Below are 18,641 nucleotides of genomic sequence, written 5' to 3' on the forward strand. Positions count from 1 at the left end.
CCGGCATCGGTTGTTAGTTGTCGGAGCACTGCATCCTTCAAAACTTCCATGCTTCCTGAGATTCGCCAACACTACACCTGATTTTCTCCCCTCCATACACACACAGGCATGTATCTGACTCGTGCATTGTTTGCTTTCCAGACATTTCTACATTGCTGCATGTACTTTATATGCACTTTCTGACAAGTTGTGGTGCACCTGAGCACTGTATACAATAATTTCATTATTATTATTATTATTATTATATATGTACACACATTGAGGAAATGAGGAAATGCCAAAGGATCTAAGTGATTGGCACTATGTCATGCTCAAGAAGACCTGTCTATTTCATAATGAAAATCCCAAAGATATATCATTAATATCTATGCCTCACACCATTCTGCAATTGTTAAGCCTTCCTCATAACTCATCTTTTGCCTTTCTAACTGTGGCACTATTTCCTCAGCTGCTGTAATTACACGAGAGCAGAACTGCACATATCTCATCCCAGCCTTTATGTTACCAGTTATCCCTTTCCTTGGAACCACTTCCCTTGTCATCCATTCCTACACTCTCCACATCACTACTTACCACTTTCTTTTCCATGGAATGCCCCTTTCCCCTAAACACCCTCTAATACCTGCTAACAGCCCCTTGTGTTACTCACATTATCCACTCTAACATACCTCTGACCTCCATCTCTGTCACTGTGCCTCTTCTCTCTCCCTCACCTAATATCATCTCCCTATAGTTTTATCATACTGGTACTCTCCACCACCCCTTTTTATATATTGCCATCTATAACCTACTCTTCCCTGACCCCATCCCATTTTCCTTTACCTCCCCACTCCAAACTGAGATTAACCATTATCTACATCTCTCCACTCATGTTCATTATTCACTGCATTCACCTCTATCCCCATCTCTAATCGTCTATCATCCTTCCTTCATACGCTAACAAACCTACCCACTAACTCATCCTCAATTTTCTATTTATCCACCTTTTTGTACTTTGAGGGTATATACTGACACCTCATCTCTACCATTCTTTTTCCTTTCCTACAGGAGTAGCCATATATCTCACCTATAGCAAGTTATCTGTTAACAAAACTACCTTGCTCAAAACTACACCCCAATTCTGTCGAGGGGTCCTGTTTTATGAGTTACTCAGTGATCTCACTACTACCGGCGAGACAAACACAAAAAAATCATCCAGTACACTTGTAAAGTGGTCGGCATTAAGAAGAGCAGCCAACTGAAGAAACCATGCCAAAGCAGACACTGGAATTCAACACAGGCCTCTGGATCACTGAATTCTGTTGAACCATCTGACCCATGCCAGCATGGAATATGGATGTGAAACAATGATGATGATATGCATATGTGAGTGTGTGTGTGTAATGTAAACGGCGGCGAGCTGGTAGAAACGTTAGCACGCCGGGCGAAATGCGTAGCCGTATTTTGTCTGTCGTTACGTTCCGAGTTCAAGTTCCGCCGAGGTCGACTTTGCCTTTCATCCTTTCGGGGTCGATAAATTAAGTACCAGTTACGCACTGGGGTCGATATAATAGACTTAATCCCTTTGTCTGTCCTTGTTAGTCCCCTCTGTGTTTAGCCCTTTGTGGGTAGTAAAGAAATATATGTAATGTACACACAGACAGACAGCTGACAGCCTACGGTGCAGTTTCCACCCATTAAACTGCCCATACAAACTATTAGTATTAATCTTACCAACACTAAATACGATACATTTTCGAAATAATTTATATAATTAGCTAAAAGTAACATATTTCTCAATATTTTTTGTGAATAAATTTAGCATTCAAGGAATTTTTTTTACAGTTTTATAGCATTAGATCATCAAAACAGAAAAATTATTGATATGTATCAGTAATCATTTCTTATCCATATTCCTTAAGCTTGTAATTATCTATGACACTAGGAGTGTCTTATTCAACATCCAGTTCCCGTATCAGCATGAGTCATTTTAGGAGAGGGAAAATTGTTTTCAAAAGTTTTGCAACCTACCAGCATAATATGAATGTTTGAATCTTCCAAGCCTTTCCTACATTTTCTGTTTCCACTATGAAATTTTCTAGAAATATTTTATCATCATCTTCCAAAGATTTGTTACGGGCCACTTGATGCAGAATCTGACAGTTGAAATGGCAATACTATAAAAGTATAAAATAATAAAAAAAACTGTGCTTTATTTCTCATTTGTAATAAGAAAATTAACTGCCACACACACACACACACACACACACACACTAAGGAAACTCCTCAATGTGTGCAGTATAGCATTAAATGTTCAATATAGCTAATTCTGAAAAAAGTGTAATCTTATATAGTCAAACTTCAGTTATCTGGGGATACAAGACCTCAAGCTTCTGTAAATATTACTTAATTATCCAAACTATGTGAAACCCAAATTGAAGATTAATATTGGCACTGCTTTTTCATATTTTATTCACTATAACTTAAAATAAGTTCAAATTATTGAGCAACACATAAAGATATTATAAGTGATGATCTTGTCTTTTGTTTACAGTTATCAAAAATATGTTAACAGTTTCATTAATTTGTTTTGACACTTTAAACATCATCATCATCATCATCGTTTAACGTCCGTTCTCCATGCTAGCATGGGTGGGACGGTTCGACCGGGGATCTGGGAAGCCAGAAGGCTGCACCAGGCTCCAGTCTTATCTGGCAGTGTTTCTACAGCTGGATGCCCTTCCTAACGCCAACCACTCCGTGAGTGTAGTGGGTGCTTATATACACACATATATATATATATACATATATATATATATATACACATATATATACATATATATACATATGATTGATTGATTGATTGATTCTAGTTTCAGCTCATGAGCTGTGGCCATGCTGGGGCACCGCCATTTGGTGTTGCTACTTGGTTTTACTTCACGAACGCTTTCTAGCAACTGCCATTTGGTGCATGAGAGAGTTCGATGCAGCTGCCCTCATCTGCACCTCCTGCCGTGAAGTTGGTTCATCTGGGACACCTGACAGGAAGAGATCCAGTTTCATTTTAAAGACATCTGCATCCACCCCATGCAGGTCTCTACATCTTGATGACAAATTTGGAGTCCTAGGCACCATGCAGTGGCGCCCAGTTCTAGCATTTGTGTAACTCTCGATGCCAAAGTTTGGGACACGTCCCTCCAGGATCTTCCAGATGTATATTATGGCATATCTTTCCCGCCTACGCTCCAAGGAATATAGTTTTAATCTCTTGAGTCTTTCCCAGTAGCTTACATTCTGCATAGAGGCTATCTTCTTCGTGTAGCTACGCTGGATCGCCTCGAGCTCTGTGATCAACTTGACACTGGATGGTGACCATAACTGAGAGCAATAGTCAAAGTGGCTTAGGACAAGTGTCCTCCAGAGGACCATCATGGTTTCTTGTTCTCTTGTTCTAAAGGTTCTGAGAATCCATCCGGCCAGTCGTCTACATTTCATTGCCAATTTAGCAACATGAACACGAAAGGTTGCGTCATCACTCATGTAAATACCCAGGTCACGCACTGATTGTGCCTCTGGGATTGCTATTCCTCCGGGTCCAGTGTATTCATTGGGTACTGCATTTAGTTTTGCATGCTGATAGCATAAAGCTTGAAACTTTTCAGCATTGAACTGCATGCTATTCTTTTCAGCCCACTTGTATATTTTGTCCAGCTCACATTGCAGGCGTTTAGTGTCCTCAGGGTTCTGTATTGCCTGTGAAACTTTTGTATCATCTGCATAACTTGTGATCGTGGCTCTCTGCGTGGCTGAGGGCATGTCTGAGAGGGCCATTATGAACAGTAGTGGTCCCAAAACAGTGCCCTGCGGAACACCGCTCACTATTTGCGTGTTAATGGAAGTGGCCCCATTGGCCACTACCACCTGACCTCTATCTTTCAGAAAGTCATGAAGCCACTCTCCCAGTTCTCCAACTATGCTAAGATCACGCAGTCTGTGACATATCATTCCATGATCGACCCTATCAAAGGCCTTTGCAAAGTCGAGATATATCACTTCCACACTTAACTCATCAAAATGATAAGACATGCTCAAGGATGTGCTTTCATCAACACTATCACTTTCTTTTGAGTCTATATCTGTTCCAAGTATTCAAGTTTGCAGTTGTTACTATGTCTGAGAAGAGGAAGAAATGCCACTGATAGTCAAACAGAAAAATGAAATTTGACAGCATCTGAATCATGGTGAAAAAGTATTGAAAATTGCAGAGGAGTACATTTTATCAACTGAATGACAAAAATTCTGCAAACATGCTTTTTTTCATATAGTGGTTAGAGCATTAGGCTCACAATCATGAGGTAGTGAGTTTGAGTCCCAGACCAGGTTGTGTGTCATGTTCTTGAGCAAGATACTTTATTTCACATTGCTCCAGTTCACTCGAATGTAGAAATGAGTTGTGACATTACTGGTGCCAAGCTGTATTGGCCTTTGCCTTTCCCTTGGGCAATATCAGTGGTGTGGAGAGGGGCAACTGCTGGTCTTCTATAAACAACCATGCTTGGACTTGTGCCTCAGCGGGGAACTTTGTAGGTGTAGTCTCATGGTCATTCATGGGGGGGTCTCCCTTTCTCACACTTTCAAGAAGACTTCCTTTGTTTACAATTAAATCAATCATCCAAACATAATTATTCCTTGCCCATCTTGTCTGAATGACCAATGTCTTACTATACTTCTTTAGTTAATAATGTTGGTGCAGTCATCATCATCATCATCGTTTAACGTCCGCTTTCCATGCTAGCATGGGTTGGACGGTTCAACTGGGGTCTGGGGAGCCCGAAGGCTGCACCAGGCCAGTCAGATCTGACAGTGTTTCTACAGCTGGATGCCCTTCCTAACGCCAACCACTCCGAGAGTGTAGTGGGTGATTTTATGTGCCACCGACACAGGTGCCAGACGAGGCTGGCAAACGGCCACGCTCGGATGGTGTTTTTATGTGCCACCGACACAGGTGCCAGATGAGGCTGGCGAACGGCCACGATCGGATGGTGTTTGTTACGTGCCCACAGCACGGAGGCCAGTCGATGCGGTACTGGCTACGGCCACGTTCGGATGGTTTTCTTGTGTGCCACCGGCACTGCTACCACAAGGATACAAATTCCATTGATGTTCATCTATTTTGATTTGTTTTGATTTGATTTGATATTAAAAAAAATTCCTCTGAACTCTGCTAGCTAATAGAAATGAAAAATCAGAAGTTCCGTATTCAGCAGTCAAGAATCATTTTCATTTGTCACAAATATTCTGGGTAACTAATTTATTAATAAGAAATATTAACTCAACAAATCCTCAAAGTAAATAATTAAACCTCACCATTTGTATGATAAAAAGATCAAAGGAAGAAAACTCTCTCAGTTTTCTAAAGACCTGTTTCAGAAGCTCCATATTAGTTTGCACATTGTCAGACTTCTGAAAAATAAATTAATAAATGAAGTTAAAAGTGTGTTGAAAAGAGTGTTTCTTTTGATAAAGCACAAGTCTTTACATTTTAGAGGTGGGAAAAAATATGAATCAAATGCTAAGATTTTCATTGTCCTCATCATCATCAGCAGCAGAACCATCAACATCATCATCATTTACAGTTCACTTTTCCATAGGTCAGATAGAATTTGTTGAGGCAGAATTTCTATAGCTTGACACCCTACCTGTTGCCAATTTTCATGTGTCCAAGCTAGGTAATATTTTCCCCATAGATAAACATGTTTTCATGGAAGACTAAAAATGAACAATCTCACTTGCATGATAATGATGCTCATTTATAACCACCACCTGATGTCTGACAGCAGTACACACACACACACACACATATACATGCAGCCCATCATAGTAGTATAAGACACTTGTCCAAAGTACCAAGCAGTGGACAACATGTGGTTGGAAAGCAAACTTCTTACTGCAGAGTCATAACCACACAAAATGATACAAAAATAAATTATTACAGAATAAATTACTAGAAAATAAAGAGGAACTAACTTCTGGTGGGAAAGCAGCAACAGATTCATCTTCAACGTCTTCTTTAGGCTCAGAGCTTTTAGTGGATTTCTCAACTGGTATATCAGTAACCCCTGCATCAACAAGGTGCTTATAAAGAGCAGAGTTCTGCAAAAGTATTTTTAAAATATTCATAATTAAATCATGCATGAAACTTCTGTAAAGGCTAAAAGTAAAAATATTTTGAATAAGTTGCATGCATATTTCAGATGTTCATCAGTTCAGATCTAGCTGAAACTAATGGGTTTTCTTAGAAAACAAGAACGCATTACTCTATTTGCTTTAAATATGCCTTTCCATGTTATAACTGAAGACACCTCCGAAAGGGGGGGCCCCGCCACGTCAAAACAGTAGAGGAGTAGAGGCTGAAACCGGACATGGTTCCTCCTGATGATGTCTTGAGCTAACTGGATCCTATAAAGGAGCTGTTGTGGTAGCAGACCACGAAACACGGTTGAAATTCCTCAGATACTGACTGCAGGGAAAGACTTGCTGACAATCCAGAAAGAGGGATGACAAAGCGGAGAGACGCTTGACAGTACGACAGTGTAACGAAAGATCAAATGGGCTTGCAGCCCGATCCGGGGTAAAATTGCAACGAAAAATACATGGGAAATCATGCCCCCATGATCCTAGACCACAGGGGGAGAATAAAGGATCAAATAGGAATGGAAAAAAACCAAATGGACTTGGACCGGAAATGAACAATGAGAAAGGAAGCAGTAAAGGAATGGTAGATGAGGAGTTCAGCTGCTGTGGAAAGGTGTTTGCTAGTTACATCGGGCTGAGAATCCACCAAGGAAAGGTGTGTCAGAAGAAAGTAATTCAACAATGCAGGTTGATAAACCATAAGACGTGTGGCCAGAACCTCCTGGAAAATAACCATAGCAAGGTTCATTCTACAGTTGAATTGGAACAATCAAAATGAGTGATAGGCATGAAGAGGACAAAGATTAAGTGGCCGAAAGCAAATGACGCAGCGAGTTATAAAAAATTTGACAACGAGGTAGCAAGAATGATCACCAAATTCAAAGGCGATGATGAACAAAAGCTCAAAAACCTGGCTAATACAATCTACCAGGAAGGAGAGAAAAGATTTGGACTGCATACAATAGGGAAGGTAGAATCAACGGCAAAGAGCGGACCATCGAGGAGAGAAAGACGGATCACAAAGATTCAAGAAGAGAAGAAAAAAGTCAGATCCAGATGGAGGGATGCAAAGGAGGAGGAAAGAGAAGGGCTAAAGCAGCTATATGAAGAGATAAAAAAGAGGCATCGTGACCTGCTAAGAAAACAAAGAAGGAGGAGCAGAAGAAAGGAGAGAGAAAAAAACTATCGTAGCTTTGTGAACAATCCCTACCAATATGCGAAACATCTATTTACTGAAAGTAAAAGCGGAAAATTGGATTGTACGAAAGAAGAGCTCGGACAACATCTGAAAGAGACATACAGCGACTCGGACAGAAATGAAGTACTCCCAGAAATGCACGGACTGAAGAAACCACCTGAACCAAGAGTACCATTTGATTTGAGCGACATCAAACGGAAAGAAATGGATGAGTTCATAAGGAAAGCAAGAGCAAAAAGTTCACCAGGGAACGATGGAGTGAGCTACAAGGTATATATACAAATATTGCCCGAAATTACGTTTGTAGCTGTTTGCACTGATAAGAGAAATGTGGAAGAAGAAAGATGTAGCAGAGCGATGGTGTATAGCCGAAGGTATCTATTTACCTAAAGAGAAATATGCAAAAACACTAGGACAATTTAGACCAATTTCATTATTAAATACTGACGGGAAAATCATGTTTGGAATTATTGCTAGACGAATCATGAGATTCGTACAGCATAATGAAGCAATCCAAAAAGCAGGAATCTCCAGAATCCCTGAGTGCATAGAATACGCATTTGCCATCTGGGAAGCCATCACCTGTGCAAAACAACTGAAGAAAAACCTGTACGTTGTTTGGCTAGATCTTGCCAATGCTTATGGATCTGTTCCACATGCACTAATAAAAACAGCGATGGACTTCTTTTGGATTCCAAAAGATGTTCAACGAATGCTCATGTCGTACTACGACAACCTGAGGATGAGATTTACAGCAGGAAAGTTCACAACAGAGTGGCAACGGCTTGAAATAGGGATTGCAGCCGGATGCACGATATCGGTCATCTTATTCGTGCTAGTCATGGGAATGCTACTCAGATCTACAAACTGTGAGAAAGCTGTTACAAAGACACCGTTAAGGGCTTTTATGGATGACATAACTATATTATCGGAAAGTAGAGAAGCAGCAGAGGGAACGTTAGAGCGGTTGGACGAACTGATAGGATGGGTAAGAATGAAATTCAAAGCCAAAAAATCTCGAAGCGTGGCTCTCGTGAAAGGAAGGCAAGAAGAAGTGAAATTCAGGATAGGAAGTGAAGACATACCAACGTGAAAGAAAGGACAACCAGTAAAGAGTCTCGGCAGATGGTATAGAGATTTATTAAATGATAAGAAGCAAAGGAAAGAAACACACGAGTTAGCAGAACAAGGATTAAAGGCAATTGACAGAACAACGCTGCCGGGAAAATTCAAATGTTGGATACTGCAATTTGGGCTGTACCCAAGAATAATGTGGCCATTGCAAATGTACGAAATAGCCTCGAGTAGAGTAGAAAGGGTGGAACAAAGATGCAGTGTGGTTATCAGAAAATGGCTTGGTCTGCCGAAACCACTGAATACAACTGCACTATATGGAAAACTCGTGCTGCAACTACCAATAACATCAATCACCGAAGATATAATAGGCAGGAAAGGCAAGGACAGTAATGATGCTAAGGTATTCAAAAGATCAGGGCATCCGGGAAAACCCCTTAAAGGTACGAACAGGGAGGAAATGGAAGGCGGAAGAGGCAGTAAACAGGGCGATTGGAAAACTAAGGCACGTAGATTTAGTCAGAGTGATGCAAGAAGCAACAGCCAGCCTAGGGTCGTACAATTTCAGGCCAATTTGCAAGAGCAGTATAAAAGAGATGAAAGAGGCAGTGGTATACGAAGTGAGAAAGGAGGAAGAAGAAAGGCAAAATGTACATTTGGTGCAATGCAGTCAACAGGGACAGTGCCTGAGATGGGAGGAATATGTGATTAGCCGCAGAATATCATGGAAGGAACTTTGGGCTTGGGAACAAGCAAGAACATCCTTCCTGATCAAGTCTACCTTCGACGTTCTACCCTCACCGGCGAACTGAGTCCGGTGGAACATAAAAACAACCGATGAGTGTAGATGCGGAGAGAAAGCGACGGTTAGACATGTTCTGTCAAACTGCAGATTAGCACTAGAAAGGTATACATGGCGTCATAATCAAGTCCTCGGCGTCATAAGTGCAGCACTCAAGGAGAAGATCGAGAGGTACAATAGGGGAGAGTACCCAAAAGTGGAAAAGCGCAGGAAAGTATACTTCCACAAGGAGGGAAAAGGATATAAAACCAGGCCTACAAATAAAATATACGAGATAGACGAAAGATGGAAGGGATACTGGGAGGTGGCCACGGATTTGGAAAGACTAGTAATATTTCCATTAATAAGAATGACAAAAAAAACAGATTTAGTCCTATGAGACAGAGAACGGAGAATAGGAATTTTGCTAGAACTGACAGTGCCATGGGAAGAGAACATCAGTAATGCAGAGAAACAAAAGGAGAAGAGGTACAAAAAACTAATCGAAGAGTGCAGAGAACAGGGATGGAATGTCAAATATTACCACCTGGCAGTGGGGGCTAGGGGCTTTATTGAAAGAAAAACGACAACGCTATTCAAAAGAAGATTTTTTTTTCCTAGCTCGGAGCTGAGAAAACTAATGAGAGTACAGGAGGTGTTCGAAAAAGCCAGCTTCTATATATGGCTGAAGCAGGAAGACCAAAAACGGCTTGAAAGTCATAACATGCCGGCGGAAAATAACATCACTAGGTGAAACAAGCTGACACGGAATTAACTTTGCTGACTGACAGATGACGGTATTGTTTAGAGAATGTGTAGGCTGAGACTACGCGTCTTCATTGGGTCAGTTAAAGTTGAGACAGTGTCACGTGACAACTTGCTGGGGCTGTCTGCTGGAGCAGAGCAGCAGGTATTTAAAGGGAAAAATTTGACAAGACAGTTAGTCGTCCATTGACACTCGTTCACGCTACATTGAAGAGGCCAGGGAACAGAAGAAAGAGGAAGAAAGAAGACATACACCCAACACCAGAGCTGAAGACACCTCCAAAGGGAGGGTAGAAGAGTAGGGGCCGAAACAGGATGTGGTTCCTCCTGATGATGTCTTGAGCTAACTGGATCCTATAAAGGAGCTGTTGTGGTAGCAGACCACGAAACATGGTTGAAATTCCTAGTAATGGGAAATCCTTTTCATCAGCTGAAAAGAATGTAAAAACTTGGATAGCCAAAGCATGGCCAGCCCTAAACAAACTGGATGTTGTATGGAAATGAAACCAGTCAGACAACCCAAAGAGGAATTTTTTCTGTGCAACAGTACAGTCAGTCCTTTTATATGGAGCAAAAGCCTGGATGCTCAACAAAACCTAGCAAGTGACTTACTGATATGGATGCCAAAGCACGGCTGTACTCAAGCAGATCATCCAAACACTGTATGTTGATCAACTTGCCATAAACACTGGATGCCTCTTCAAAGACCTCCCTAAACTAATTGCAGGACCAAGATGGATGCCATACATGGGTTAAAAATGTTCAAGCAAGCTCAACCAGATGAGCAGTAATAATCAAATACTTCATCAAAAAAGAATGGAAGAAAAAATAGGAATTGTAAAGTCCATCACACTTGAGAAGACAAATACAATACAGTATAAACAGATAAATGATAAAAGGTGATTGAATGAATCCCAATTGCAGATTAGGGTTTATTCTAATAACCAGGGAGATGGGACGTACAACCAACTAAGGCAGTACTTGAGATCAGAATTTGTAGGAATTTGTAGGCATAAAAAGCACCATCCGAACGTTGCCAGCGCCGCCTTGGCTGGCTTCTGTGCCACTGGCACGTTAAAAGCTCCAACCGATCGTGGCCGATGCCGGACCCCCCTTGGCACCTGTGCAGGTGGCATGTAAAAAGCACCCACTACACTCACAGAGTGGTTGGCGTTAGGAAGGGCATCCAGCCATAGAAACTCTGCCAGATCAGACTGGAGCCTGGAGCAGCCCCTGGCTTCCCAGACCCCGGTCGAACCATCCAACCTGTGCTAGCGCGGAAAACGGACATTAAACGATGATGATGATGAAAACTAATTGCTGTTAAATATTGAGTCTCTTGTACTACATTTTATGAAAATATGATTACTACTGCTGGATAATAATAATGATGATGATGATACTAATTATAATAATTCTTTCTGCTATAGGCACAAGATTTGAAATTTTGGGGAGGTGGATAGTTGATTACATTGACCCAAGTGCTCAACTGGTACCTAATTTATCAACCCTGAAAGGATGAAAGGCAAAGTTAACCTTGGTGAAATTTATACTCAGAACATGAAGAAAGGTGAAAAGTCACTGAGCATTTTGTCCAGTATGCTAATGCTTCTGCCAGCTTTCTACAAAGGGCACAAGGCCTGAAATTTAGTGGGAGGGACTAGTCAATTACATCAACCCCAGTGTTTCACTGGTACTTAATTTATCGACTCTGAAAGGATGAAAGTTAAAGTCAACCTTGGCGGAATTTGAATTTGGAATGTAGTGACAGGCGAAATACTGCTAAGCATTTCATCAACGATTCTGCCAGCTTGCCACCTTCTTAATGACAATAATAATAATAATAATAGTTTCAAATTGTGGAAGCACTCCGTCGGTTACGACGATGAGGGTTCCGGTTCATCCGAATCAATGGAACAGCCTGCTCGTGAAATTAACGTGTAAGTGGCTGAGCACTCCACAGACACGTGCACCCTTAACGTAGTTCTCAGGGATATTCAGCGTGACACAAAGAGTGATAAGGCCGGCCCTTTGAAATACATGTACAACAGAAACAGGAAGTAAGAGTGAGAGAAAGTTGTGGTGAAAGAGTACAGCAGGGATCACCACCATCCCCTGCCGGAGCCTCGTGGAGCTTTTTTAGGTGTTTTTGCTCAATAAACACTCACAACGCCCGGTCTGGGAATCGAAACCGCGATCCTATGACCTCGAGTCCGCTGCCCTAACCACTGGGCCATTGCGCCTCCACTACTTTCAAATTGTATTACAAGGTCAGCAATTTTGAGAGGAAAGGTTTAGTTTTTTAACTGATAGAAATGTCAATTTCTCAATTTTTGATTCATATTTGAATGGTACAAAATCCATTGGCCCAGGATTGGGCTCAACACTGGGGTCTAGCGAAACTAACAGGGTTGACAAGCCAACTGTGAGAAGGGTTAAAACACAAAAGCTGTAATTTACATTACGATTTTCCTTAGACACCCAGCTTCTTTGGTAACTTCCAGAATTCCTGTATGCTCCAATACTTTTTCTGTGTACCATGAAATCAATCATCTCAGTCTACTTGACTTTGATATTCTAAAAGGATTGACGTAACTCTTCAAAAAGGCAAACAGACAAGTCAAGGAGTGCGATGCGATTAGAACTTTTTCTAGTTTGCATCATCATCATCATCATCATCATCATCGTTTAGCGTCCGTTTTCCATGCTAGCATGGGTTGGACGGTTCTACTGGGGTCTGTGAAGCCAGGAGGCTTCATCAGGCCCAGTCAAATCTGGCAGTGTTTCTACGGCTGGATGCCCTTCCTAACGCCAACCACTGTAGTGGGTGCTTTTTACGTGCCACCCGCACAGGTGCCAGACAGACCTGGCAAACGGCCACGAACGGATGGTGCTTTTTATGTGCCACCGGCACAGGGCCAGGCGAGGCTGGCAACGGACACGAAACGGGGCGGTGCTGGCAACGGTCGCGAAACGGAAGGTTCTCTTACATGCCACCGGCACTGGTAACACACCTGCAATTTCCATTGATCGATTTCCATTCTGATCCTCACTTGCCTCAACAGGTCTTCACAAGTAGAGTTTCGACATGCCACCGGCACTGGTAACACATCCGCAATTTCCATTGATCGATTTCGATTCTGATCCTCACTTGCCTCAACAGGTCTTCACAAGTAGAGTTTTGTGGCCCAAGAAGGAAAGGTATGCATACGTAGGCTGGCTCCATCCCATGTAGAAGGCCACGGGTTATGGACTCACTTGTCCTGCCGGGTCTTCTCGCGCACAGCACACTTCCAGAGGACTCGGTCTCTAGTCATTTCCTCAGTGAGACCTAAAGTTCGAAGGTCATGCTTCACCACCTCGTCCCAGGTTTTCCTGGGTCTGCCTCTTCCACAAGTTCCCTCAACCGCTAGGGTGTGGCACTTTTTCACACAACTATCTTCATCCATTCTCGCCACATGACCATACCAGCGCAAACGTCTCTCTTGCACACCACAACTGATGCTTCTTAGGTCCAGCTTTTCTCTCAAGGTATGAACACTGACATTACACATCCATCGGAGCATACTGGCTTCATTTCTTGCGAGCTTACGCATATCCTCAGCAGTCACGGCCCATGTTTCACTGCCATGTAGCATGGCATGTTTCACTGCCATGTAGCATGCATGTTTCTAAAAATGGCTTGTCAACCCTCATTTTGCTTGACCTCAGTGTGGAGCCCAATCCTGGGCCAATGGATTTTGTACGATTCAAAATATAAATCAGAAATTGAGAAATCAACATTTCTATCAGTTCAAAAAAATTTAATCATTTTCGTGCTGAAATCAAAAGCCATTTGTCATTTCTGGAAGCATGCAAACTAGAAAAAGTTATAATTGCATCGAGTTCTTTGTCTTGTTTGTTTACCTTTGTGAAGAGTTACATCAGTCCTTTTAAAATATCAAAATAATAATAATAATAATCCTTTCTACTAAAGGCACAAAGCCTGAAATTTTGGGGGACAGGGCTAGTCAATTACATTGACCCTGGTGTTTCACTGGTACTTAATTCATCAACCCCGAAACGTTGAAAGACTAAGTCGAATTCAGTGGAATTTGAACTCAGAATGTAAAGATGGGTGAAACACCACTAAGCATTTTCTCCAGCATGCTAACAATTCTGCCAGCTTGCCATCTTAAAAGAAGAAGAAGAAGAAGAAGAAGAAGAAGAAGAAGAAGAAGAAGAAGAAGAAGAAGAAGAAGAAGAAGAAGAAGAAGAAGAAGAAGAAGAAGAAGAAGAAGAAGAAGAAGAAGAAGAAGAAGAAGAAGAAGGCGGGTGATATTGAAATTGAAAAAATATCAGGATATACCCAGGGAGTTGAGGGGACTGTGGAATTGTTGTTCTTATGGTATTTGGTGCACTTGGCACAAAATCCAAAATTCTGCTTAAAAGACTGGAAGAAATTGGAACTGAAACTCACATTGTTGACCTGCAGAAAAGTACCATAGTATATTCAGCAAGAATCCTAAGAAAGATTCTTGAGATTTGAGGAGACCTGTTGTCACCACATATCAAAGTAAAATACCTGCAAACTAAATTAACATGCACTAGCAAAATGATAATAATAATAATCCTTTCTACTATAGGCACAAAGCCTGAAGTTTTCGGTGAAGGAGCTAGTCGATTACATTGACCCCCAGTGTTCGACTGGTACCTAATTTATCAACCACAAAAGGATGAAAGGCAAAGTCGATTTTATTGGAATTTGAACTCAAAATGTAATGACAGGCAAAATATTGCTAAGCATTTTTTCCATTGTGCTAATAATTCTGCCAGCTCACCACCTTAATAATAATAATAATAATAATAATAATAATTCCTATTATAGGCACAAGGCCTGAAATTTGGAGGGAAGGGGTTAGTCCTTATATATCACTGGTACTCAATTTATCGATCCTGAAAGGATGAAAGGCAAAGTCAACATCAGCAGAATTTGAACTCAGAATGTAGCAGCAGACGAAATACTGCTAAGCATTTCATCCAGCATGCTAACGATTCTGCCAGCTCGCCACCTTAATAATAATAATAATAATTATAACAACAACAACAATAACAACAGAAAACTGATGCAATACAATACTAGGAAGAGTTTCCACTCCCCCAGCACTACCAAAAAAGAACACACAAAGCTGCATATATCCCAGCAAACTGAAGGAGTAGCAAATGATGCAGTAAAAGTTTGCCTGAAACTATCAAATGTTCAATAATAATGACTTCTTTTTTGACCACAAAGGGTTTATACGTCAAGAAAAACATTATGGACAGTAGAGGACAAAACAAAGAATGTGTGTGTGTGTGTGTGTGTGTTGTTGTGAAGGTACACATATCTCCAGTTTACACAAACTATGTTTTTACCAGTCTTCCAGCAAAACCTCTTAGCTTATACTCTTTTACTTGTTTCAGTCATTTGACTGCGGTCATGCTGGAGCACCGCCTTTAGTCGAGCAACTCGACCCTGGGACTTATTCTTTTTGTAAGCCCAGTACTTATTCTATCGGTCTCTTTTTGCCGAACCGCTAAGTGACAGGGACATAAACACACCAGCATCAGTTGTCAAGCAATGCTAGGGGAACAAACACAGACACACATTCATATATATATATATGCTAGCATGGAAAACGGACGCTAAATGATGATGATGATGATATATATATATATATACGACAGGCTTCTTTCAGTTTCCGTCTACCAAATCCACTCACAAGGCATTGGTCGGCCCGGGGCTATAGCAGAAGACACTTGCCCAAGATGCCAGGCAGTAGGACTGAACCCGGAACCATGTGGTTGGTTAGCAAGCTACTTACCACACAGCCACTCCTGCGCCTACTACTACTTACCACACAGCCACTCCTGCACCTACTACTACTACTACTACTACTACTGACAACAACACCAATACAAACAGCCCACCTTCTCCTCCTCTCCTCCCCCTCAAAGCTATTTCTCTATATGTTAGGTTTTTATTATTATTATTATTATTATTATTATTATTATTTTTTAGCCAGAAGAGAAAGAGTAGTGCCCAAGACTTAAAAGTCCCATTCAGGGCTTCTGAGACTGATGTATGCTAGCCTGAGACCAGACACCCGGCCGAATACTGAAGTCAACCCAAGGAGTAATGTCAATGATAAAATCAAAAACAGGATCAGAATGAAATGGAAAAAAAAAATCACTTTGAGAAACTACTTTAATCGTTTCCTTTAACAAGAAACTTAAAAAGAAACCAATATCAAAACTTAATACAAAACATTATGAGCAATGTGCGTATGGAATAAAACTATGGCATATTTGAAAGTAACAGAGCTAATAAGTTTAACAGGGAAAAATAAGTATTCTTGTGACATTTTAGGTCTTCTTTTTTTTAAACAAGATTATTTCTTAAGAAATGACAAATGAAAAGATATCCTATATTTGAAAATAGTTCCTCATCCTTCTTTGCTATATGTTAAAGATGTGTGTGTGTGTGTGTGTGAGAGAGAGAGAGAGAGAGAAAGAGTGAGTGAGTGTGTGTATGTGTGTGTCACTCTCTCAAACATAAATAATTTAATGTACATAAAAAGATCTCTTTTCAGTACATTTCCTTGCTACATATTTGTAACTTAATTATTTTCTGACACAAGACTTTAACTATATAGGCAAGGAGAAATGATATGCAGTTATGCGCACCTGTAGTAATTGATTATACCGCTGCAATATCAATCATCTAAATGAACACTTTGCAGCATAATTTAAATTACTGAGGGAGTAACGAATGCTATAAGCTTAATTAATATTAGAGCAAAGGATTTTATTAATGTTAAATATTTGATGAGAAATTAATAAAGGTATGGTTAAATAATAGGTATATACTGACAGGAAGAATTAATTATATGAAAGGTGGACCAGTATATAAACAGGCTTCAAATCAAATCATTAACAGGGAAATTTGAAAAATGGAAACAGAGTTTACACAATATTTAGGGAGAGCTAGGCAGCGAGCTGGCAGAAACATTAGAATGCCGAGTGAAATGCTGTCTTTATGTTCCGATTTCAAATTCCACCGAAGTCGACTTTGCCTTTCATCCTTTCGAGATCGATAAATTTAATACCACTTGCATACTGAGGTCGATCTAATCGACTGGACCCCTCCCTCAAAATTTTGGGCCTTGTGAATATTTAGGGAGAGCTGAGAAGAGGGGAAGTAAAGTGAATTAATTTTCTCACAGGAATTAATAGCATTAGTAATATCATTATTCATACTATTGGACATGAAGGATACACCAAAATGACAGCAGGAACATGTGTTTGAAGAGATCGTAGCATTGCACAGAACAATTTCAGCTGTTGCTTCATAATTATAAATAATAATGAAATTATTGTATACAGTGCTCAGGTGCACCACAACTTGTCAGAAAGTGCATATAAAGTACATGCAGTAATGTAGAAATGTCTGGAAAGTGAACATGCTTGTGTGTGTATGGAGGGGAGGAAATCAAGTGTAGCGTTGGCGAATCTCAGGAAGCATGGAAGTTTTGAAGGATGCAGTGCTCCGACAACTAACAACCGATGCCGGCAGTTTGTTCCATGCTTCAGCAACTCTCAGCGTGAAAAAATGTTTCCTGAAGTCATGGGAGCTGTGCTGTTTTCTTACTTTGTAAATATGTCCATGGGTGTTAGATGGGTGGAGTTTGAAGAGGTGCTCAGAGTTATTGTTTGTGCGATGGTTGATAATTTTATGGGTGTCTGCCAAGTCAGCTGCCAGACGTCGGAGTTTCAATGTGTCCATGCCCAGGGAAGTAAGGCGTTCAGGATATGGCAAATGCCTGATGGAGGGTATTCTTTTGGTTGCACGTCGCTGAACAGCTTCCAGACGATTGATGTCCTGGGCAAGATAGGGGTTCGAGACCGGTGATGCAAATTTAGAAATTGTGATAAGAGCGAAAAATTATAAAGAGAAAGTTGAAAGTGCAGATATACCAAAACAGAATTTTGAAAAAATGGATTGGTTATGAGAAGACTTTCTAAGTAATGCTTATCAGCTCACTTTAAACAGGGGTACTCAAATTGCAAGAACTTCTATTTGAACTTAAAACAACCTTAACATTAGCTTCAAGTTTCATCCAAGACTGGGACCACAGGCCATACGTCCCCTGCCCAATTCAAGATCACAACATACATGTACACTGCGACATAATTTCTTTTCCTCAACAGGCCCTGCCCTATTTAACATTGTCCCGAGGGAGATCAAAGAGGAAAAGGATCCCATCAACTTTAAACGGAGTCTGGATAGATTCCTTCAAAGAATACCAGATAAGCCACCCATAATTGGATACAACTCACCCAACAAGAACTCACTACTTGAACAAAACTTGACTTAAACAGGATTCGAATAATCCTATCAGGTGGTGCTATTAAGTTAGACATGGCCTGGACCAATCTTTGGTCGAAACATCTAAGTTATATAGCCACTAAATCTACTTCAACAGTCTTTTAATCATTTTTTGTATGAGATTAACACAACAATTCTAAATTTATAGATAATATGCCTCACAAAAACAAAACATAACAACAGGATTGTAGGTGTTATCCATTTTCAGTGTGAATAAAGATGCAGATGGTGGATTGGTTGAC

General features: G+C 40.7%; 1 protein-coding gene across 2 annotated transcripts in view; it reads right to left on the bottom strand.

Moving 5' to 3' along the window:
• The window catches only part of LOC115209308 (vezatin), a 67,429-nt gene that overhangs the window by 36,433 nt on the left and 12,355 nt on the right, over nucleotides 1-18,641 (bottom strand). For both annotated transcript variants that reach the window (XM_036501610.1, XM_029777649.2), the window contains exons 2-4: nucleotides 6,007-6,132; nucleotides 5,347-5,442; nucleotides 2,011-2,156 (exon numbers count right to left, since the gene is read on the bottom strand). In XM_036501610.1, the coding sequence (XP_036357503.1) occupies nucleotides 2,011-2,156; nucleotides 5,347-5,442; nucleotides 6,007-6,132 (368 nt within the window). The remainder of the gene's footprint in view (nucleotides 1-2,010; nucleotides 2,157-5,346; nucleotides 5,443-6,006; nucleotides 6,133-18,641) is intronic.

The sequence above is a fragment of the Octopus sinensis genome, linkage group LG3 (genome assembly GCF_006345805.1).
Source record: "Octopus sinensis linkage group LG3, ASM634580v1, whole genome shotgun sequence".
NCBI lineage: Eukaryota > Metazoa > Mollusca > Cephalopoda > Octopoda > Octopodidae > Octopus > Octopus sinensis.